This window comes from Protopterus annectens, chromosome 1.part1, assembly GCF_019279795.1.
Source record: "Protopterus annectens isolate FY-2018-M chromosome 1.part1, PAN1.0, whole genome shotgun sequence".
In the NCBI taxonomy this organism is placed as follows: Eukaryota; Metazoa; Chordata; order Ceratodontiformes; family Protopteridae; genus Protopterus; species Protopterus annectens.
The window spans coordinates 517,883,366-517,909,189 of record NC_056726.1 but is presented as its reverse complement, the minus strand read 5'-3'; the positions used below and the strand labels follow the sequence as shown (position 1 = coordinate 517,909,189).

The 25,824-nt window shown below is 36.8% G+C and overlaps 1 protein-coding gene across 1 annotated transcript in view; it reads right to left on the bottom strand.

The window, feature by feature from the left end:
• Positions 1–25,824, bottom strand: part of LOC122814803 (vacuolar protein 8-like) — a 988,388-nt gene that overhangs the window by 7,524 nt on the left and 955,040 nt on the right. Inside the window, exon 13 of the mRNA XM_044087110.1 lies at positions 18,625–18,759. Within this exon, the coding sequence (XP_043943045.1) occupies positions 18,625–18,759 (135 nt within the window). The remainder of the gene's footprint in view (positions 1–18,624; positions 18,760–25,824) is intronic.

Sequence of the window (25,824 nt, the reverse complement as noted above, 5' to 3'; positions counted from 1 at the left end):
AGGCCTGCTTCTGTTTCAGTTGTGAAAACAGGTTAACTACTATTCTTTGAATATCATATATACATCAGATGGTGCCAGCATCTACTAATTAAGTACCACTGAAAGCCATCTGTTTTTCAGCCATGGGGTGCTCATACAAGCATGTGAGAGCTTGCATAGATTTAGATTCATGTTGTCCTTTTTTTACTTTTGAGATGATGCTAGTATCCACCGATCTGTGACTGTGTGTGGGTGTGTGTGTGTTATGCCTGTGAATGTACACAGAGATATATGAATGTACATGGTGATAGGGTTGCCACCTATCTGTTTTTTTCCGGACTATCCAGAAATCAAATATCAGGTAGTCCAGAAAACACACTACAAACTCAGGTATTCTGTTTCAAAAAAGGAAACGGACTATCAGAATTTATTAAATCGGCGTAGTAAATTGGCTGAAAGCAGGCATCAGGAACAGAAAAAAGGGTGTTTCTGTCAGCTGATGTCATTGTGATGTCACAAAATGGGAGAGGGGCTGCAATGGGTGGAGTTACAGGTGATGCAAGGGGTGTGGCCTTAGTCTGGTTTTAGCCATAACGAAAGGTGGCAACCCTACATGATGATTATATGGATCATATTATTTAATAATGCCATTCTAAATCCTTGCTCAAAAAGTGATTTAAATCATATCCTACTTAACTCCAAGCGATTAACATGCGAACACAATGACAAAAAAAATCCTGTGCTGAACTGATTTCAGCTGAGACAGCTCCTCTCTTCTCTTTGTATGCCCATCTTTTTTTCATTTGTCTTTGACACCCCTTGAGAACCTTATTTGATGTTCACTCTAACATTCTCTCTGGCAATGCATCCCAGGGTTTCATCAACGTCCCAAAGCAATAATAGTGGCAGCTAACAGTATTATCTTAAGCCAATCTTAAATCACACCCCCCTCCACCTGGTATGTGTCCTACCATCCATCTCCTTCAACTACACAATACTCACATGTTCCTGGGTGCTGTTTTCACAGAACCCTTTCACTTTCTCTCTTACAGTGCTGACATAAAATGCAGTCACATATTTCCTTATTCTTCAGTTCCTCCACCTTTCTCCTCCTGTTTGATAACACTCCGGGGTGTACACGCTACAGCTTGAAGTTGTTTTCATTATACATCTGCTAGAACAGGACACATTACACCAGCTGCGGCTTCATCAGGGCCCTGTGCAATGACATACTGACTTTGGCATCATTTAGGTCCACTCCACTAGCTTTACAGTATAGTATTCTGTTGTCCTTAATCACTTCACTTTCACAATGCACTGGACAATGAAACATAGGTATTGTTATAATTAGCATATTATTTTTCTGTTTCTGGCTCAAATATTGATCCCTTATCATGTGGACTCCTGCATAGGGCAGCACAGCTTTTCTGGAATTTTCTTCATTCATGTATTCCATGTAATTTGTTCCTTCCTCTTTCTAAGATCCCTCTTCTAATTACAATATTTAATACTTCAAATACAGCTGGTTTAGATTCTGATTTCCATTTTCTAGTAATTGATTTTGGACAGACAACAGAATTAAATGTATTAAGCCCTTAATGTGTCTAAGCAATTTAGATCCTGTGTCCCAGCCCAAAAAAAGTATTCTCATAGTTACAGCCATTTGCTCCCCCAATATGCCAACTCATTACACTCCCCCAAAAAATCTTCCCAACTGTCACTTTCTTCCCCATCACACCAATAGCATTTGCTTTCTACCTGAGGAAAAAATCTTTGAAGTCTGCTTGGGGTATAAAAATATCTATGCAAACAATTCTAAGCAAAAATCCTAAACCTCCTGGACTTTGTTGCATACTTGCGAGTGATACATATATCCCCCTATTGTCCCCTTGTAAATTGCTTCTCCAGTCTCTTCCCAATCTTTTCTAACCTCCTCTGATTGATTCTTACAATTATCATGCAATGTTTTATATGCAATACTAATCCCCTTTTAGCAACAACTTTAGATTCAACTAAAAACTACACCAGTGAAGGACTTTCACTTAGGACTCCCAATCCCTTTCTCATTGCCAATACTCTGATACTAATCCCTGATAGGGAGGGCAGTCTCTAACCTTCAGTCCAAACTTCTTGGCCTCAACTCACTCTATTACCTTTTCCTCCCCAATTATGTTCTCCTAATACCTTGGTTCCATTGCCAGTTTTCTCCAGCAAATTCCAGCTCCCTCTTGCCTATTTTCTGTACCCTTTCTTGCACTCAACCCTATTGGTAAAATCTCCTTTCTCTCTTCCTGCATTGGCTTAGTTCTTAGAATATTTTATGTACCTTTACAAATATAACATTATGCATGGAGGTTATTATTTCCTTTTAGGATCTGCACCGAAAATCCCAATCTCCCTATTTCAAGAATTCCCCCTGCTTCTTCATCATCCTTTTCAACTGTTCCTATCTCTACTATCCAAAAACTCCTAGCCAAACTTAAACCAACCACCCTTGCAGCCGATAACCTTCCTGTCGAATACCTCCAAATTGCATCCACAGCTATAGCCTATCCCATTTCACTTCTAATAAATAGATCCATCACCGAACACACCGTTCCATCCCTGTGGAAAACCTCATATATCATATCACTCCACAAAGGTGGCCCCTCCCTAGACCTTTCCAACTATCAACCAATTGCAATTCTCTCATCCCTCTCTAAGATCCTAGAAAGATGTATTCATCACTAGTTCCTCTCCTATCTCTTCACCAACAACCTTCTCTCCTCAACCAACATGGATTTCACCCATCCCACAGCACCACCACTGCCCTACTCAAATTCACCAATACTATAAACTCCCACAGGACTCTAGGTAAATTTGTCTCCGCTACCTTCCTAGATTTATCCAAGGCATTCGACACAGTCTTACATAATAAACTACTGTGTTGTCTCTCTGACCTCAACCGTAACAACCCCACCCTCCTCTGGTTTAAAAGCTATTTAGATAACCGCCAACAATCCGTCAAATGGCATAACTCTCTATTCCCCCCACTCCCAACCTCTTTAGGCGTGCCTCACAGATCAATCCTAGGACCCCTTATTTTTAATATCTTCACAACCCAACTCCACTCAGCTACCTCTAAAGCTGACATAGTCCAATACGCTGACGACACAACTCTCATATGCTCTGCACCCAACATCCAACTTCTCCAACAAAAAGCCCAAGAAGCCTTCTCTGAAATAGAGAACTGGCTTAACAACTCACAACTCATACTAAATACCAAGAAAACACAACTATTGCTATTCCACTCTACTAAAACGAGCAGCCTTACCTTCTCTGTATTCTCCGCCACCAAAACCCAAATCACCCGTCACTGAGGCTAAACTCCTAGGAGTTACCACTGACCAGCAACTCAAATTCACAAAGCACATATCAACAACCGTCACTAAAGTCCACAAAAAGCTAGGTTCCCTCTATCGCTGTAAAGGTTATCTAACCACCGAATCTTGAATTGCAATAGCCAGAACCCATCTCCTATCTACTCTACTTTATGCATCACCAATTCAAGCTAATCTTTACAAAACTGACCTTAATAAACTTTCCATCTGTTACAACAAAATCGCTAGATTCTCTACCAATGGCACATCACGATCCCACCACTGCCTTTCCCTACAAGCTTTGCACTGGCTTGAATTTCCGAAACTATTAAGGTACCATCAACTCAGCCTATCTCATCTAATTCTGTACTATTCCAAGAAAACCCCCGACCTGACTGGCATGCTGAACTTCTATAATTCAAATAGACAACTTCGGTCCTCCAACAAAGCCTTAATTGAAACCATTACATGCAAAAACAACTTCGGGGAATCACTATTTGCCCATGAAGTAGCAAAAATATTGAACAACCTTCCCCCTGACCTCAGACTACAAAACTCCACACCCTCCTTCAAAAGCCTACTTAAAACATACCTCTTCACCAACCATCTATGCAACTGTAATTGACCTCTGATCCCTCGTCCACTCATTATTTCTATACCCCATCTGTCCTTGACAACACAAACAACACCATCTAACTATACCTATCCATGTGTGAGCAATAACCTATATATAAGTGTATGTACATATGTGTGTGTGTGTGTGTGTGTGTGTGTGTGTGTGTGTATATATATATATATATGTGTGCTCTTACATGCATATTTGCTTGAATGTATATATGAAAACTTAAACATTTATATAATCTTACTCAGTTGTGAAATATCTTGCAATGCTCTACCAGGTTCTTATCTACTCTCACTGTATATTCTGTACACTTGTATTTTCAACCAAAAGGGGGAATATCCTCTTACTGTATACTAACAGCTGTAAAGTCTACAATCTGTATGCTGCTACTCTGTAATGTCTCTTTTGTAAATGTAGGGAGTTTTTCTCCCCAGGACTCTGCTGAAAATGGACACTTGTTCTCCAGTCGTACTATCCTGGCAAACAAATGATAAATAAATAAAACTTTAATTTATAACCTTCTGCTTGCATTATGTATATCAGCCTTACTTGTGCAGCTGTAAAATATCCGTTCACATTAAACAGTACTAAATCACTTTTTTCTATTGGGAGGATAAACATCCCACTTAACTCTTGCCATCTATCCCTCCCAGATAACTTCCTTTAATTCTTTATTAAATACTGTCCACACATTTCCTTGTGTTGATAGAAATATCCCTGACCTGTGTATAAAATGAAAGGGACTAAAAACATTTTACTGCTTGTAACTTACTATGTCTGTAAACAAGAGCCTACAGTTTATCAGTTTTTGTGTTATCTTTTGTTTAGTATCTTCCCACATATCCTTAGCTGCCATAGCAGAAGCCTGCCTTTTTAATCCATACTCCTAAACACTTCATCTTATCATATCTCCATAAATATGGGTATTGCTGAACCAAGTCATTAGGGGGTACATAATTTATGGCTACAGCCTTTGTTTTAACTTTATCACTTTTATATACTGAGAAGAGTTGAAACTGTTTCAAAATATTCCACAGCACTGAGATGTCTGTGAGGCCACGGTGGTGCAGCTGTTAGCATTGTCGCCTCACAGCAAGAGGTTCTCCAGTTCAATTCTTGGCTGGAGCACCTTCTGCGTGGAGTCTGCATGTCCTCTCTGCAGTTGAGTGATGTTTAAAGACATGCAGGTAGGTGCGTGCGTGAATGTGCATGCCTTCGTTGAAGGTTGGGCGTCGGGCTGGCACCTCAGCACCATAAAAATCTACTGCCAATCATAAGTGAACTGGCGTTCCGCTGTGGTGACCCCTAACCGGGAAAAGCTGAAAGGCATTACTTACTGAGATGTCTGTTTCTGGATTTACCAAGAACAAAATAATATCATCTGCAATAAAGCCATCTTTTCTAGATTACCATACCAGTCATATTCTTGAATGTTTCAGTCCTTTATTTTCCTTGCGAATGGTTCTAAATATAAAGTAAATCACAGAGGGAAAGAAGGCACCCATGACTGATACTCTGTTTAAACACAACTTATTAGAGAGGAATCCTCCCACTTACATTCGTGCCTCCGATCCTGCAAATATCATACTAATTAACCTTAATATTCTATCAGGGAAAGCAAAGCTTCCATTGCCCTTCTCAAAAATCCTAGCTTATACAGTTGAATGCTTTCTTCCCATCAAGATATACAAAAACAGCTGTATTTTCTTACATTCTGATTCCCACTGGGTCATCATTATTTTATTAATGATGTCAAATGTTTGCATCCCCTCTGGAAAATTGCATTGATCCATATTTATCAATTTTGGCAACATCATTCTTTTAGCTAGTATATACATACTTTATAATCATGGTTTAAAACCGAAATAGGCATATATAAGGCAGGGTGTCTGATGGGTTTTTACCCTCTTTGCGTAATACAGCCACCACAGCTTTCTTTCAAGATGGTGATGCTTCCCTTCCTTTTTAAATAATATTAAACAAAATCTTCATTATCACTTTCTTTCCTCTTGACTTCCAAACTTTCACAGGAATACTGTCTTTTTCCTGAAGACTTCCCTGTAGATTGATTTTACTGCTTTTAGTTCATCTCCTCCTGTTTTAACTATTATTTGTTGAGTCTCATCATACTCTAATCTTCACATAATTACATCTTTCATGTTTCCATTTGTACTCTTTCTTGGTTTCCACATTCCCCTGCATTATACTAATTTTCATAAAATTTCTGAAATATCTCCAATACCTCTATAGGATCTCTGGTTATTTTTCTTGTCACAGGCTCCCTAACTTTGGTGGCAATCCTTTCGACCTACTGCTACCTAAGTCAGTATGCTAACAATTTTTGTGCTCTGTAGTCATTATCAAAAATAGGTGCTTAAAAGCAACCTTTCTAAACTCCAAATGCTCTCTTGTTTTTCCTTTAGCACTCTGTAGTTGTTCCACTTCTTGTTCTGAGAGACCCATTATTCTGCAATAGTTTAACCTTTTTCATTGCCTTTAAATAATTCCCATTACTTCTTAGCCATATATATTTCTCTTATTTCTGCACTGTTTTTAAACTCCAATTTCATTTGATCTCACTCACTAGCTATTCCTTCTGAGGAAATGTCTATCTTTCAAAATAGCTATAGAATAATTTCCACTACCCAGCTCCTTAAATTCTTCTCTTTTTAACAGTTAAGCTGGAAACTGCCAATATCTCATTTATACTTCATTACCCTGTATTTTTATCTTAGTTTTTTGGCATATGACCAGAATAGCTATTGAATGTGGGTTAATTAAAACTAGTAACCAGAATGAAATTGTACTCCAATGTACAAAGAAAAACAGTAAAGAGAAGAGATGCAAACCACTCTGCAATTTATTAAACAAACTGATACACAAAACAAGAACTGAGCACTATCATCCTTACAGAGGTCTTTTTCAAAATTAAAAACTTCCAGGTTCCCTTTGACCAGTCCCTTATAGGACTCAACCTCAGTATCTCCTACTCAATTAAGTAGTTGGGAAACAAATTTCATCCTCTTAAAGGAGACCGGTCCATTATAAGTACACAATAAAAATGTTAAAATAAAATAAAGTATATCATATGAGTCATGTAAGAATTATCATACAACTGTAAGACAGTTTATCATAGATACACATAATTAAACATTCCAATTTGAATTACAATATAGCAGCTCTACACATCAGTTCACTGGCAATCAAAATGTGATCGTTAGTACCAGGAGATCGTGTGGCGGTCAATTTAATTTGCCACATCATTTTCTTGTGTTCAAGAGCTGTTTCAGGGTTACCCCCTCTTTCATTGTAAATCACCTTGTCCAAAATGAAAATGATAAACCTCTTGAATTGAGAACATAAAATGGAGTGCATATACAAGGCGTTAGTGGACTTTTCCTTTTTTATCTGGTATACATGTTCCTTAATTCTGTCTCTCAGCCATCTGGTAGTCTTACCCACATGAAATGCTGGACACGATAAGCATGTTGCCACGTGTACTACTCCAGAGGTGTCACAATTACAGCGACTGGGACACCCTAGAGTATATTCAAAATTCCCCAACTGTCACATACGGAGTATTATTAATAAACTTACAATATTTACAATGTCCACATTTGTTCACTGAGCCAACTACACTCTTGGATCCATTAGAAACTTCCCCTTTTTCTCACAAGTTTTAATGGTCCTTCCTCTATTAAAGACAGTCATTGGAGAGTACCCAACAAAACATTCAACTCCTGCAGAAAGGTTAGACTCTATTTTTTTAACAATATTCACATATTTAAATGAATCCACTGTATAAGGTGACACAAAAACTGGTTCATTAGCTGGTGTCTTGCAACATCTACAAGTTGCTTGCCTCAATACTGTCCCATTACACCTAAGTAAAGGTGCACACCTATCCCTTCTGTGTTCCATAATGTCTAATTTAACTCTCTAGAGAAGTTGTACAGGATAACCTCTACTTATAAACATTTGTGCCACTTTCTGTAGCTCATTAATAAACGGTGCATCTTTCTTTATTATCCTTGATAGCCCCACCATCTGCCCTTTAACTATGGCAACCTTCTGGTGGTGAGGGTGACAACTGTCAAAGTGAAGATAAGAACTGGAAAATGTTTGTTTTCGAAATATGTTAAAAATACATTTCTTGGCCTCCAAATCTTTGCTAAGTGTAATTCCAAAAAAATCTATACTTTGTTTCCCAATGTCAAGTGTAAATGTCAAGTACCCAGTATTGGTTTTAAGGAATGAAATAAAAGTTTCTGTTTCACTCTCTTTACCTTTTCAGAGGATTTAACATGTCATCAATTAATTTAAAATTTGCTAATACCTTCTTAAACAAATTGCTCTTCAACACAAACCTTTCCTGCCAGACTGCTAATACCACATTTGCATACAATGGGGCACAAGAGTTTCCCATAGCTACAACAGCAATCTGATGGAAATAGTCACCTTCAAAAATACAAAATTGCTTTTTAAAATGTATTCAAGAGATAGATTCAACATTTTAATATCAAGACTTGAAAAATCAGACAAGTGTTCAAAATATATGAGAAACACTCCATCCCTTCATTATGTTGTATTACTGAAAACAAATTAGCCACACTGTCACAAAAACAAAATGCTCATCAAAAGATATACTTCTCAGGTTACGTAAAAGGTGCCAGGAATTATATAGAATTAATTCCCTGGCTTTGAAGAACCATTTGCCACAACTTTAGGTCTCATAGGCAGGTCAAATATGCTTTTACATCTTTTTGGAATGCCAAAGATTGAAGAAATTAATTTTTTTTTTTTTTTATGGTCAGGTAATTGAAAGTTTCCAAGGTCACCATCCCCTGTAATAAAAGGTCTCTCAACATAAAGTACATTTTTCCATAAGAAAGTTTTATCTTATTTATGGAGACTTGATTGTAAGTGCCAAAAGCCCCTTTCTACCACAAATCTGCTATTAATGCATTTTTCCCTTCATCTGTCACTACTGGCATCCCCTCTAGCAATCAGTATTATTTCTCTCTTTTTCTTTTATCCCTGATATTCTGATGAATATCCATTCTAAAAATACTTTGTCAAGTTCACATTCTCATTTCTTTCCAAATGCATCTCTTGCAACAATGCTATTCATACTCTGCATTTCTTATTATAATTCAATACTCTTTACTGCGGTGGTGGTGCTGCGTTAGCGTTGTCACCTCACAGTTAGACGTTGCCCATTCGATTTTCAGTTAGAGCGTCTTCTGTGTGGCGACATGCGTGAATGGGCGTTCCTTCGTTGAAGGTTGTGCGTTAGGCCCGGCAAGCCAGTATGTAAAAATCTACTGCCAATCATTAGCAGACCGGAGTTCCGCTGTGGCGACCCCTAACCGGGAAAAGCCGAAAAACACAAACAAACTCTTTCATTTTTCAAATCCAGAAACTGGAAAAGCAGAAAGCAAAGTATACTCCACTCAGTTTTTAGCATAATAAAACCTTTAATCCACGCTTTTGTACAAAAACGTCATCAGAATATATTTAAACAAGCAATACTCCACAGTAAAAATACAATGAGTTTCCATCCCCACCAATAAGCACATAATTCCAATTAAACAACTATTCCATTTAAAAACAGGATGTTACTTCCTTATATAGACTCTTCAGTCTTTTAAAAAACATTTAATGTTGACAGCATCATTCATACCAGATTCTTTTTCTAAATTTAACCTAATTTGCCATAATGTTTCTCTTTGTTCAAGGTAAGTTTTAAAATTACCTCCTCTTAAATCACTAATTCCTTGTTCAAGAATAGAAAATAAAAATTTGTTATATTCTGGGCATTTAATGGTGTGCTTATAAAAAGCGTTAGTTTTGTCTTGTTTTTTAATACTGTAATAATGTTCTTTTATTCTTACACCTAGAGACCTAGTAGTCATACCAGTATAAAATGCCCCATCCCGTGCACATACACCTATATAAATAATACCTTTACTCTTGCAGTTAAACTGTCCAAGAACTTTAAGGATGTAAGGTAATTGTTCTAAATAAACAAAAGGGCCTTCTGATATATATCTACAAATGTTACAGTTTCCACACTTGTACATACCCCACCTCTTCTGAGTTACATTCATATTGTGAGCTAACAAACTTGTGCTGACTCCCAACAACTTGCAGTAACTCTATTTCCTTCTAAAATCTTCCAATTATTAGAAATTATATTTCTAATAATATTACTGTCTGTAGTCATTTCTAGACAGCAATACATATCCACATCTCCTTTATTTTTATTGCTGTCCTTCATAGATGTTAATAATCCATGATTAAGAATGGCTGGATAATGTGTATCCCTCCTACCTACAATGTATTCTACATGACTTTTCAACAAAGTCTTACTATACCCCCTGTTTTTAAATAGAGACGTAATAAAGTCAACTTCCTTTAGGAAGTCCACCATCTCACTGGTCATTCGGCTAGCTCGTATAAGCTGTCCCTTTGGGATGTTATCCTTCATACCGTGGGTGAAGACTAGTGTAATGCAAATAGTGAAAGTGTCTTTCCGATAAATTCTAACAAGCTTACCTAAATTTAAGTCCCACTGTAAAGTTACATCTAAATAATTAATTTTTAATCCCACATCCCCCAAGGTAAATTTTAAGTATTCTGACCTCAAATTTAGGGTATCTAAGAAATTCTTAACTTTTTCAACATCTCTAACCATGATGAAAACCAAGTCATCAATAAATCTTTTGAAAAATACAATGTGATATTCATATATTAAAGGTTTTAATACAGTATTTTCCCAATTACCCATCACTGTATTCACAGATGATGGGGCTGCGGAGGACCCCACAGCCACCCCCCCCGAATTTGTTTATATACTTTTTTGTTAAATGTAAAAAAATTATTGTTTAACAAAACATCAATTAATTCACAACAAAAGTTGCTTTCTTGACTACTATACATGGTAGTACTATTTAAAAACTCTCTAACATGTTCTACACCTTCACAGTTATGGCTTATTAACATCTAAGGTCAGCAATAAAAATAAAAATAAAGGAGATGTGGATATTTATTGCTGTCTAGAAATGACCATAGACAGTAATATTATTAGAAATATAATTTCTAATAACTGGAAGATTTTAGAAGGAAATAAAGAGTTACTGCAAGTTGTTGGGAGTCAGCACAAGCTTGTTTACAAAAATGAAAGTAATTTGAAAAGCATTTTTGAGAGAGAGAAAAATAAGTTCACTCACAATATGAATTTAACTCAGAAGAGGTGGGGTATGTACAAGTGTGCGAATTGTAACATTTGTAGATATATATCAGAAGTTCTTTTGTTTATTTAGAACAATTACCATATACACTATGTTTCTGGACATTTTAACTGGAAGAGTAAAGGTATTATTTATATAGGTGTATGTGCACGGTGTGGGGCATTTGATACTGGTATGACTACTAGGTCTCTAGGTGTAAGAATAAAAGAACATTATTACTGAATTAAAAAAAAACAAGACAAAACTAATGCTTTTTATAAGCACACCATTAAATGCCCAGAATATAACAGATTTTTATTTTCTATTCTTGAACAAGGAATTAGTGATTTAAAAGGAGGTAATTTTAAAACCTATCTTGAACAAAGAGAAACAGTTTGATCATCCTGTTTCCATTGTAGTCAGGAAATCCTTTTATCTGGTCCAGTTAACTTCCAAAGGAATATCTTCAAGATCCAACAAAGTCTTCCTACCACTGTACGCTCCCCTTATCAGACCGACCATTGAATATAATTGGCCCCATACAAATCCAAGCATATGGCTCGAGAAAGCTCCCAAAGATTTGTAACCAAGAGAATTAAAGGCCTTAAATAATTCAACTATCGCTTCAGATTATCACAACTCTCTTTATATTCAGCAGCTTACTGGAAGCTCCAAGGTAACCTGCATCCTGCTTTTCAACCCATAACAAACCTAATCCTATTTGAGCTCCTATTTCTTTGCAAAACCAATCACTCTACAGAGCCCTGTGCTAAGTATTAGGTAATCTGCACTAACTCCTAACTCAATGCATTCCCAGCCTATGGAATAAGTTACTACTACAGGTCAAACAAAGTCCTAAGTTGCCTACCTTTAAGGTTAGTCTTGATGATTTCATGGGTAAACACAAATTTACACCAGAGTTAGCATGAACAGTCCTGCTGGATTTGTGAAGTGCTTGAAAAGCGTGGCAAGATATTTTAAGTGTATCTTAAAGGCTTATATGGCTAGATATCTTATGGTTTTGTGACTGCTTGTCTAAGATTGTTCCTGTACATCAACAAGTGTTTTCTGAAAAATATGAAATATGAAAGTCAAAAAGTGTAACATTGCCTGCTAGGAGAGGAAGAAGAAGCTGATTCCTGAGGGAGTTTTCCGCCAGGATCAGCTTGTTCTTCCTGTCCCTAAGTGCCTGAGGTGATTAAAGGCCGCACAAATCTGGCAGGCCTCTGACAAATGTGCTGCCCCCAGACACAAAACACACTGAGTGTGGCCATCAGCTGGGGAAAGCTTATGGCCACACTCAGTACACTTAGAAAATATAGCTTTTACTTCAGCCATAACTCTCTCACACACACACCCAAACACTAAGGGGGGGAGGGGAGAGACAAAATTTAAACTAAGAGAAAGTTTTTTTTTTTTTTTTTTAAACGTGGGTATGATTAGATAAATGCTAAAAACAACACACACACAATTTAAACTAGAAACTAGCTTTTAGAAAAAGGAACAATCTCACCAGGCCAGGAGCTCTTCACTAAGAAGCAACTGTCTTTAGCCGCGGCAAAAAACGATCTGAGGTAATGTGGTTGGTAGCAAGGGATTATGGGTAGGGGAGGAGCTAGGAGCTCGGATCTTGAAGCTTGGAAAGCTGCCGGTCGGATCTGAGGTCGGATCCGAATCCCACAGGTTGCAGATCAAATGAAGTAACTACTTCAGATCTTTAATTTATAACCTTCTGCTTGCATTATGTATATCAGCCTTACTTGTGCAGCTGTAAAATATCCGTTCACATTAAACAGTACTAAATCACTTTTTTCTATTGGGAGGATAAACATCCCACTTAACTCTTGCCATCTATCCCTCCCAGATAACTTCAATTCTTTATTAATTACTGTCCACACATTTCCTTGTGTTGATAGAAATATCCCTGACCTGTGTATAAAATGAAAGGGACTAAAAACATTTTACTGCTTGTAACTTACTGTCTGTAAACAAGAGCCTACAGTTTATCAGTTTTTGTGTTATCTTTTGTTATTATCTTTCCACATATCCTTAGCTGCCATAGCAGAAGCCTGCCTTTTTAATCCATACTCCTAAACACCTCATCTTATCATATCTCCATAAATATGGGTATTGCTGAACCAAGTCATTAGGGGGTACATAATTTATGGCTACAGCCTTTGTTTTAACTTTATCACTTTTATATCCTGAGAAGAGTTGAAACTGTTTCAAAATATTCCACAGCACTGAGATGTCTGTGAGGCCACGGTGGTGCAGCTGTTAGCGTTGTCGCCTCACAGCAAGAGGTTCTCCGGTTCGATTCTTGGCTGGAGCACCTTCTGTGTGGGGTCTGCATGTCCTCTCCGCGGTTGAGTGATGTTTAAAGACATGCAGGTAGGTGCGTGCATGAATGGGCGTGCCTTCGTTGAAGGTTGGGTGTCGGGCCGGCACCTCAGCACCGTAAAAAATCTACTGCCAATCATAAGTGAACTGGCGTTCCGCTGTGGTGACCCTAACTGGGAAAAGCCGAAAGGCATTACTTACTGAGATGTCTGTTTCTGGATTTACCAAGAACAAAATAATATCATCTGCAATAAAGCCATCTTTTCTAGATTACCATACCAGTCATATTCTTGAATGTTTCAGTCCTTTATTTTCCTTGTGAATGGTTCTAAATATAAAGTAAATCACACAGGGGAAGAAGGCACACATGACTGATACTCTGTTTAAACACAACTTATTAGAGAGGAATTCTCCCACTTACATTCGTGCCTCCGATCCTGCAAATATCATACTAATTAACCTTAACATTCTATCAGAGAAAGCAAAGCTTCCATTGCCCTACTCAAAAATCCTAGCTTATACAGTTGAATGCTTTCTCCCCATCAAGATATACAAAAACAGCTGTATTTTCTTACATTCTGATTCCCACTGGGTCATCATTATTTTATTAATGATGTCAAATGTTTGCATCCCCTCCGGAAAATTGCATTGATCCATATTTATCAATTTTGGCAACATCATTCTTTTAGCTAGTATATACATACTTTATAATCATGGTTTAAAACAGAAATAGGCATATATATAAGGCAGGGTGTCTGATGGGTTTTTACCCTCTTTGCATAATACAGCCACCACAGCTTTCTTTCAAAATGGTGATGCTTCCCTTCCTTTTTAAATAATATTAAACAAAATCTTCATTATCACTTTCTTTCCTCTTGACTTCCAAACTTTCACAGGAATACTATCTTTTTCCTGAAGACTTCCCTGTAGATTGATTTTACTGTTTTTAGTTCATCTCCTCCTGTTTTAACTATTATTTGTTGAGTCTCATCATACTCTAATCTTCACATAATTACGTCTTTCATGTTTCCATTTGTACTCTTTCTTGGTTTCCACATTTCCCTGCATTATACTAATTTTCATAAAATTTCTGAAATACCTCTATAGGATCTCTGGTTATTTTTCTTGTCACAGGCTCCCTAAGTTTGGTGGCAATCCTTTCGACCTACTGCTACCTAAGTCAGTATGCTAGCAATTTTTGTGCTCTGTAGTCATTATCAAAAATAGGTGCTTAAAAGCAACCTTTCTAAACTACAAATGCTCTCTTGTTTTTCCTTTAGCACTCTGTAGTTGTTCCACTTCTTGTTCTGAGAAACCCATTATTCTGCAATAGTTTAACCTTTTTCATTACCTTTAAATAATTCCCATTACTTCTTAACCATATATATTTCTCTTATTTCTGCACTGTTTTTAGTTTAGTCTTTTTCTTTTATCCCTGATATTCTGATGAATATCCATTCTAAAAATACTTTGTCAAGTTCACATTCTCATTTCTTTCCAAATGCATCTCTTGCAACAATGCTATTCATACTCTGCATTTCTTATTATAATTCAATACTCTTTACTGCGGTGGTGGTGCTGCGGTAGCGTTGTCGCCTCACAGTTAGACGCTGCCCGTTCGATTTTCAGTTAGAGCATCTTCTGTGTGGCAACATGCGTGAATGGGCGTTCCTTCGTTGAAGGTTGTGCATTAGGCCCGGCAAGCCAGTACGTAAAAATCTACTGCCAATCATTAGCGGACCGGAGTTCCGCTGTGGCAACCCCTAACCGGGAAAAGCCGAAAAACACAAACAAACTCTTTCCTTTTTCAAATCCAGAAACTGGAAAAGGAGAAAGCAAAGTATACTCCACTCAGTTTTTAGCATAAAATAACCTTTAATCCATGCTTTTGTACAAAAACGCCATCAGAATGTATTTAAACAAGCAATACTCCACAGTAAAAATAAATGAATTTCCATCCCCACCAATAAGCACATAATTCCAATTAAACAACTATTCCATTTAAAAACAGGATGTTACTTCCTTATATAGACTCTTCAGTCTTTTAAAAAACATTTAATGTTGACAGCATCATTCATACGAGATTCTTTTTCTAAATTTAACCTAATTTGCCATAATGTTTCTCTTTGTTCAAGGTAAGTTTTAAAATTACCTCCTCTTAAATCACTAATTCCTTGTTCAAGAATAGAAAATAAAAATTTGTTATATTCTGGGCATTTAATGGTGTGCTTATAAAAAGCGTTAGTTTTGTCTTGTTTTTTAATAATGTAATAATGTTCTTTTATTCTTACACCTAGAGATCTAGTAGTCATACCAATATAAAATGCCCCATACCGTGCACATACACCTATATAAATAATACCTTTACTCTTGCAGTTAAACTGTCCAGGAACTTTAAGGGTGTAAGATAATTGTTCTAAATAAACAAAAGGGCCTTCTGATATATATCTACAAATGTTACAATTCCCACACTTGTACATGCCCCACCTCTCCTGAGTTAAATTCATATTGTGAGCTAACAAACTTGTGCTGACTCCCAACAACTTGCAGTAACTCTATTTCCTTCTAAAATCTTCCAATTATTAGAAATTATATTTCTAATAATATTACTGTCTGTAGTCATTTCTAGACAGCAATACATATCCACATCTCCTTTATTTTGATTGCTGTCCTTCATAGATGTTAATAATCCATGATTAAGAATGGCTGGATAATGTGTATCCCTCCTACCTACAATGTATTCTACATGTCTTTTCAACAAAGTCTCACTATACCCCCTGTTTTTAAATAGAGACGTAATAAATTCAACTTCCTTTAGGAAGTCCACCATCTCACTGGTCATTCGGCTAGCTCGTATAAGCTGTCCCTTTGGGATGTTATCCTTCATACCGTGGGTGAAGACTAGTGTAATGCAAATAGTGAAAGTGTCTTTCCGATAAATTCTAACAAGCTTACCTAAATTTAAGTCCCACTGTAAAGTTACATCTAAATAATTAATTTTTAATCCCACATCCCCCAAGGTAAATTTTAAGTATTCTGACCTCAAATTTAGGGTATCTAAGAAATTCTTAACTTTTTCAACATCTCTAACCATGATGAAAACCAAGTCATCAATAAATCTTTTGAAAAATACAATGTGATATTCATTTATTAAAGGTTTTAATACAGTATTTTCCCAATTACCCATCACTGTATTCACAGATGATGGGGTTGCGGGGGACCCCACAGCCACCCCCCCGAATTTGTTTACATACTTTTTTGTTAAATGTAAAAAAATTATTGTTTAACAAAACATCAATTAATTCACAACAAAAGTTGCTTTCTTGACTACTATACATGGTAGTACTATTTAAAAACTCTCTAACATGTTCTACACCTTCACAGTTATGGCTTATTAACATCTAAGGTCAGCAATAAAAATAAAGGAGATGTGGATATTTATTGCTGTCTAGAAATGACCGTAGACAGTAATATTATTAGAAATATAATTTCTAATAACTGGAAGATTTTAGAAGGAAATAAAGAGTTACTGCAAGTTGTTGGGAGTCAGCACAAGTTTGTTTACAAAAATGAAAGTAATTTGAAAAGCATTTTTGAGAGAGAGAAAAATAAGTTCGCTCACAATATGAATTTAACTCAGAAGAGGAGGGGTATGTACAAGTGTGCGAATTGTAACATTTGTAGATATATATCAGAAGTTATTTTGTTTATTTAGAACAATTACCATATACACTAAGTTCCTGGACATTTTAACTGGAAGAGTAAAGGTATTATTTATATAGGTGTATGTGCACGGTGTGGGGCATTTTATACTGGTATGACTACTAGGTCTCTAGGTGTAAGAATAAAAGAACATTATTACTGTATTCAAAAAAAACAAGACAAAACTAATGCTTTTTATAAGCACACCATTAAATGCCCAGAATATAACAGATTTTTATTTTCTATTCTTGAACAAGGAATTAGTGATTTAAGAGGAGGTAATTTTAAAACTTATCTTGAACAAAGAGAAACAGTTTGATCATCCTGTTTCCATTGTAGTCAGGAAATCCTTTTATCTGGTCCAGTTAACTTCCAAAGGAATACCTTCAAGATCCAACAAAGTCTTCCTACCACTGTACGCTCCCCTTATCAGACCAACCATTGAATATAATTGACCCCATACAAATCCAAGCATATGGCTCGAAAAAGCTCCAAAGATTTGTAACCAAGAGAATTAAAGGCCTTAAATAATTCAACTATCGCTTCAGATTATCACAACTCTCTTTATATTCAGCAGCTTACTGGAAGCTCCAAGGTAACCTGCATCCTGTTTTTCAACCCATAACAAACCTAATCCTATTTGAGCCCCTATTTCTTTGCAAAACCAATCACTCTACAGAGCCCTGTGCTAAGTATTAGGTAATCTACGCCAACTCCTAACTCAATGCATTCCCAGCCTATGGAATAAGTTACTACTACAGGTCAAACAAAGTCCTAAATTGCCTACCTTTAAGGCTAGTCTTGATGATTTCATGGATAAACACAAATTTACACCAGAGTTAGCATGAACAGCCCTGCTGGATTTGTGAAGTGCTTGAAAAGTGTGGCAAGATATTTTAAGTGTATCTTAAAGGCTTATATGGCTAGATATCTTATGGTTTTGTGACTGCTTGTCTAAGATTGTTCCTGTACATCAACAAGTGTTTTCTGAAAAATATGAAATATGAAAGTCAAAAAGTGTAACATTGCCTGCTGACTGCAATCTTTACTGATTTATCAGGAAATCAGACATTTTACAAAAGACAAGCCAAAAAATGAGGCAGAATCAGGGACAGTTGAGAGCTATGCCGTCATGTGACAATAAAAGTAGACTCTGCAGATTCTTGAGTAATTTATATCACTAAACCCAGATAGGTGATGGGATGTATGCAAGGATAAACATTGGGTTTGGCAGACAGTATCCAAACATTCACAAGTCGGTGTTCTAATATTTAGGATCTACATGTAATACATTCTTTGCTTGTTATAAACTGTATTTTGCTAAAGTCTGTAGAGCTTTTTGAAACCAGATAAAATGTTGTAAAGAGAGTCTGTAATTTAACTATCTTACCATTTGGTCCAAGATGGCTGATTATAAAAACTGCTTGAAATGCCATTTCAGTGTTTTTCTGCTGCCTAGCCATATTCAACAGAGTTATGATTGTGCAGGAATCTACTTGCTTCACAGCATGTGACTTTATTTGTCCTGAAAAAAGGGAAACATAGTTACATAATTCAGCATATAAAGCATGATGAACCTGCAGCAGACAAATTAGGCAAAAGTTTCCATTTATATCAGTCTGAACTAGGAACTTGGTACTACTCTAGTAAACAGTTCGCTGCCCACTAGGATTTCACAAATCTTTCTATACAGCTAAAGAAGCAAAAGCCAAAAATATAAACATCTCATTCCCTACAAGGACTGTTGCTTGAGTTTCTTCTTAGCCTCAAGCAAAAACAAAGATGATCAGTACAACAACCTGAAATATTAAATGAGCACAATTATGGAGAGCTCATTATGTGAGCAGCAGTATGAAACAGTACAGGAAGATTGCAACATAATCAGGCTATCCATTTTTTTTTTGTATTTAAAGATACTTAACACTTTTTCAATTATACAGTTACTACAGTGACTCATTGCAGATACAAAGTTAGCCCAGGGTGCTGACTTTTATAAAAAGGCTGTGAACACTGCAACTGCTGTCTTGCCTTTGCTGAGAAGCAACTTAAAAGAGCAACAAGCTGCGAGTGCAGCTTGCATGGCCTATGGAAGCTGAGTAATAAGCACAGGAGTGTGTGCTCCCTGAATGCTTTTTATTTATTTGCATTTACGTGTCAAGAGTACATATTACTGAACTTCAAGGCTGACAACTGAGGAGTACTCTAAAGATGCATATACAGCAACAACACAAATTACAAGCACAGTACAATTACAGACATATAATATACATATAATATGGTGCACGATGCTTTGAGTCCAGTGAACTGATGTTGTATCACTTTTACATTGTAACACTGTGCCCTCTAAGTAGAGCTCATGCAAAGCTGTGTACACCCAACAACAGTGTCATGCATAGCAGATGTGCATGATACACACCATAATCCAGAGTGTCACAAAGTATCTATCTGAGGTGTAATGTCTGATACGTTATAGGAAGAGTCATCACTAGCAATGTGCTTTTGCAGGACAGTCAGTCTTCAGAAAACCACTGATCTTCCAGGAGGTCTACCATAAACAGGTGATGACTCACACAAGTGTAGTCTACGGCAGCACTAAGAATATTTATTTACTTACCATTTTTGACCAAGTTAGTCCCACTAGACTGTTGGCCTCTTTTCAGGCGAGACTCAAGGTGGTATTTCTACTACTACTAGGGGAAATTTGACCAGGGCATCAGTGAACTTCCCCTACACTTTTCATTGTCGGGGGACATTTTTGCTGCTGCACTTCCTGCTTCTGTTCCTGGTGTGGAGGCAGCTAGGAGAAGCTGTGCAATAATGGAGAGAGAGAAAAGAGCTGTTCTGTTAACAATAGCAGTGTGGCTCTCAGTTAAACAGAAAACTGTTGAAAAGCAAATGGATAGAACAAATAGTCCATATCTAGCTGACTTTAAACCTCAGGATTTTGAAGTTGTTGTTGCAACTGAAATTGCTTTTGGAAGTTTGCCTGATGAAAAACTGGTTGGTTTATTGAACAAAGGTGATTTTTTTTGGTCAGATATGATGGAATGGACAGTGTGCTGTGTGGAAAGGAAATGAGTTGTGAGTTGGCTGGACATAAGATTATAGGTGGGATGTGATCTGTAAAATCATATACTAAAGCAGCCGGAAGAATAAAAGGTACTGTAAACTTTATTAAAAATATAATATTCGAGAGTAAAGGCTTAATGGAAAGATTTTTGTTTAACTGTGAAAAAAAGAAGGATTGTTACCCATGGAATGAATTTATAGTTTCAGGGCATGGGACTCAATTAAAAAACAGTTTTTATTCAATTCTGTACTGATGAAATTGAGTTAAAAGATTTTAAAAAAATGTTTTTCATTTATGTGTTATTCAGTTTCCGATACTGTGAAAGTTAAAGATGAGACGGGTATTTGGAATGGGTGGTGGGAAGTGGATGTTATTTTAAAACATGAAAAAGATGTGATAAAGCATTTACCAAGTGTTCTATACTTAGATGGTAATACAGGATCAGTTAGATATATGGGACAGCTGAAAATGTTTTTTTTTTTTGGGGGGGGGTTCAAAACTAAGATGCAATCAATGCAGGTAAAAATCATATGGTGAATAAGTGTAAAAAGGAATGAAGAATATGTAAAAGTGAAGAGCATTTTTGCTTAATTGCAAAAAATAAGCAATACAATGTTGAGCAGGATGATGAAGAAATTATTGTAATGTCTGAAAGTAATGGGGAAGTAGAAGAAAAGCTGTTAATGAAAAACAGGGTGAAGGAATAAAAGATTACTTACATAAAATGTTATATTTCAGGAGGATGACTGTAACTGTAATGAGAGTGTTGAAAATGAAGAAATTGAAAGTGATACGTCGCATGTTTACGAAGGGAGTGTAAAGGATGTTAGAAAAGAAATCTGAAAGGTGCTAGGGTAAGGGTGAGGAAAATAAGACTTAAAAATTTGTCAACAACAATTTAAAAAGAAAGGTAAGGAGTAATTTTAGATGTGTTTCAGTTTATCATAATAGTCAAAAATCATATTCTGAAGATCAAGGAATAGTTATAAATAAACTCAGAAAAATATTCATTTGGGGAAAGAATTCAAAATAAGAAAATGAAGATTTAAAATACTTCCTTTAAACTTAAGAAGTGAAAATAATAATTTTAGAGTACTTTCAGTAAATATGAATAGTATTATTAAAATTGCAAGAAATATAGGGATACTAGAATGGTGTGCAAAATTTGATGTAGATATTATTCTTATACAGGATGCATAATTTCTGACAACTGAAGAAAAACCGCAAACAGAAAAATTGCCAGATGGAAAAATAATATGGAATTTAGGAAGTGAATGTTGTTCTGCAGTGCTTGTGTTTGGAGCTCCGGGCCTCCACTGAAAATGGACATATATCCAGCTGGACTAGCCCGGTCAACAAATGTAAAATAAAAATAAATAAAATAAATTGTGTTGTGTAAAAAAGAGTAAAATATTAGATGTAATGTTGGTAAGGATGGGAAGGTTAACGGTTGTAGATGTGCGGTGCAGAGAACATGTTTATAGAACATTATATGCATATACAAATGGGAGGAAAGAGAATCTTTTTCATGAAATATTAGATTATATGGTGGTCAACATAAAAATAAATATTGCAGGGAACTTTAATTGTGAAAATTTAAGAGGAACATGTAAAAAGAAAAGGAAAGATGTTCAAAAATACAAAAAGTGATAAAACATGGTAAGTTAGCTGTGAGGAATTAAAGCCAATGGACTTAAAGAAGACAGGCAATTGGGTTTGAAACTGACTATTTTGTGCTGTTGGAAGGTCTGGCTATAGCAGATTGTGATATGGTAGAAACAAGTCTTTTGGATCATTTAGCAATATGGATGATGCTGATGGAAGAACAGGAGAATATTAAAATAGGAAAGGGAACAAAAATAAATGAGAAATTAAGGGATGAATTTAACAAGTGTGAAGCATTAATCACAGAATGATGTAATAAAGGACAAGAAAGTGAATGGTAAAATGATATGCAGAAATATATTGGGGATTTAGAGATGAGTACTAGAGAGCAATATAACATGGGAAAGGAAATATAAAAAAGAAATTAAGAAAAAAATAAGCCATTACTGTTTAAGCAGAGATATTATTTACAAGGGAGAAGGGAGGATGTGTCTGAATATCTGGGTAAAATAGTAAAGAAGGATATTAGTATAATAAGGGAAATGAAAACTTTAAAAGGAGAGGTAAAAAGAGCACAAGCAAATTATGAGTATTATACAGCATACAGAAAATATGCATGAGTAAAAAAATAAGAGGGAACAGAAAGTAAAAAAAAAATCAAGAACAAGTTAAGGAACAATTTAAAAAAGAAATTACTGTTAGTGAATTGGACCTATGAAAGTAAATGCAGATTTGGTATTACATCCAGATGGTACTGGGTATGAAATGTACAAGAAGTTAAGGGATTAGCAAAGAGAGTGTTTTGTAAACATTTTGAATGAATGGTTGAAAGAAGGGTCTGGTTATGAAAAGTTATGTAGTGGGATATTAACATTTATAGAAAGATGAAAGAGAGACCAGTTGGCATAATGGTTAAGGTCTTTGCCTCCCATGCACAAGGTACAAGGTTCAATCCTGACCTATGAACAATCCCTGTTTGGAGTTTGCATGTTCTCTCTGTGTCTCTGTAGGGTTCCTCCCACATCCAAAAAACACGCTGTTTCCATCTCAAACTCACCAATGAATGGAGCTGTGGGCAGCAGCACAGACTCGACACAGTGCCCTATAGGAGGAAGGGTTGTACAGTTGGGCATCTACTGTGGTGCTCAGTATCCTCAAGATAGGAGAACATGGATCACAGACTGCGCACTGTGGCAGAGCTAGCCACTCGGCATAAAATATGGTTCTAGGTGATTTGATGCTGTCGCTAAAATGGGCATGGGTTACCGGTGATAAGTGGGTTGAGGACCTGGCCTACTCTGATCTATGCCATAAAGAAACTATATCAGGTTGCAAGGCAAAGACAGAAAGATAAAGAAGATAGTCAGACACCCTTCATAAGGGATGCCAGCAACAACCTGCTCACCAGTCCACAGGACATCAAAGTCAGATGGAAGGAGTATTTTCAGCAGCTTCTGAATGAAGAAAACCCCACAGAAGCTGTATTACCCCAGAAACAGCCTACAATGTGAGAAGAGGAGGAGCCCACCCTAGAAGAAGTAAGAACAGCACTAAGGAAAATGAAGTCAGGGAAAGCAGCAGGCTCAGATGAGGTCACAGCAGTTATGATAAAGATGTTGGGTGAGATAGGGGAGAAATGGCTCTTGAGGGTACTAATAGCAGTATGGAGAGAGAGGCGTATCCCAGATCACTGGAGAATAAGCATACTCATGCCAGTGTACAAGAACAAAGTGGACATCCACAACTGTGGGCAGTACACAGGCATCAAACTCCTATCACACTGCATGTAAGTTCTGGAGAGGGTGATTGATAAATGGATATGCAGAGTAGTAGAATGTAAAATGGTAGATGAGCAGTTCGGATTCAGATCAGGATGCAGCACAACTGACCCGATGTTTGCAGTGAGACAGACACTTGAGAAGAATCTAGAGATGAGGAGAAAGTCCAACTGGGCATTCCTAGTCTTTGAGAAAGCATATGACAAGGTCCCAAGAAAGCTGATCTGGGCAGTACTGTGGTGGTTTGAAGTCCCAGAAAGATTGGTAGAATTAGTGCAGGCTATGTACAAGGACCTAATGACTCAAGTGCAAACAGTTGACTCAAGTACAAACAGTGTTCGGCCTCACAGAGGGGTTCCCAGTGGGAGTGGGTGTACACCAGGGTTCAGCTCTGAGTCCACTGCTGTTCATACTATAATGTGATGGACTACACTAGCAAACAGGTTGGAGGGGACAGATCAACAAAGTTGCTGTATGCAGACAATGTGGCATTACAGGCAGACTCTGAGCTAGAACTTCAGCAAAGGATAGGAGAATGATGCAAAACTTAAGGCACATGGGATGAAACTAAGTACAGTTAAGGCAGTGGTAATTGCAGCAAATTGGGGAAATCAGAAGACGCTTAGAATAGAGATAGAAGGGAAGATAGTGGAACAAGTAAATAGCTTCAAGTATCTGGGAGGGGTGGTTAAGGAGAATGGAAGTCTGAATGAAGAGGTCAAAGCTAGAATCATAGGGGCTGCAGCCAACTTGCTTAGAGTATCAGGTGTAGTCTATGACAGAAGATTGCCAAAGAAGCTGAAAAGTAAGGTGTACAAGACAGTGGTGCAACCAGTACTACTGTTTGGTACAGAAACCTGGCCAGTAAAGGTAGAACAGTTGAAGAAGCTAGAGGTGATGGAAATGAAGTGCCTGAGAAGGGTAGTAGGATGCACACTGTGGGACAGATGAAGAAATGAGGACATAGCAGAAGCCAAAGTAGCTGCAATTGCAGAAAAGATCAAAGAAAACAGATTATGGTAGTTTGGACACATGCAGAAAAGCAGAAGACATCTGGTGAAGAAGATTTAAGACAGACAGGAAGAAGGTAAGAGGAAGCGAGGACATCCAGCAAAGAGGTGGACGGTTTGTGTGAAAGAAGATCTGCGACAGTCAGGCATGAGTGATAAAGAAGGCAGGAGTGTGGCACTGAATTGAAAGAGTTGGCGACAGTTAACATGATATCCCGACTCCCGACCCCATGTAGAAAAAAATGGGAAAAAGGTGGATGATGATGACGATGGTGGAAGAAAGATGAAAAGTATGAAATTAAAAAAAAACTAGAGACTTATCACATTAAATAATGTGGGGATCAATTATGGAAAATAATATGACGATGGTTTATAGGAATATATAAATATGTACCTGTAAATATATACATTTTGTAAATATGTATATTTTGTAAATATATAATAATGTTTTGCTTATTTTATGTTAATTAAAGGACCCCTTCTCTTTTTGATAGGTGCCATGGGATCTTTTACATCCACCTGAGCTACCACCAACTCAGGCAAATGGGACATATTAACTATTCATCTGAAGGATGACACACTCAAAAATGCAGCATATCCCCAAATGCAGTACCAGCAATCCAATCACCTGGGATGGGAATAGAACCATAGCCTTCTGGTCTTCAACCACCAAATATAAGTATGCTACTTGTTGCACTACTGACAGTGCCACTTTATAGCTGTTAGATTCAGATTTGTGTAAAATCGGCAATATAGCTAGCTGCTCTATTAGATAGTTAAGCAGCATGACAACATTAACACAGACTACATGAGGCATGGCTCCTTGGTTTACTTTATTTATAATTAAAATGGGTTTTGTTTGCAATAGCTGTAATAAAATATAACAAACCAACAGATCCTTACATACTAGTTGACTATTTCTTCTGAAACTAGCCCAATGAAACTCAGGCTTCAAAAACAGATATGACCTCCTGTGTCAGAGGATGTTTTTGACTTACTTAATTTGCATTTACTTTGGTAAACAGAGTTAACAAAATGGGGATAAAGGTTCTTATGGACTATTGTGATTATAATTACGGATCTGAATATATAGCATTAAACTGAGAAACTCGAAACTTCATTCATTC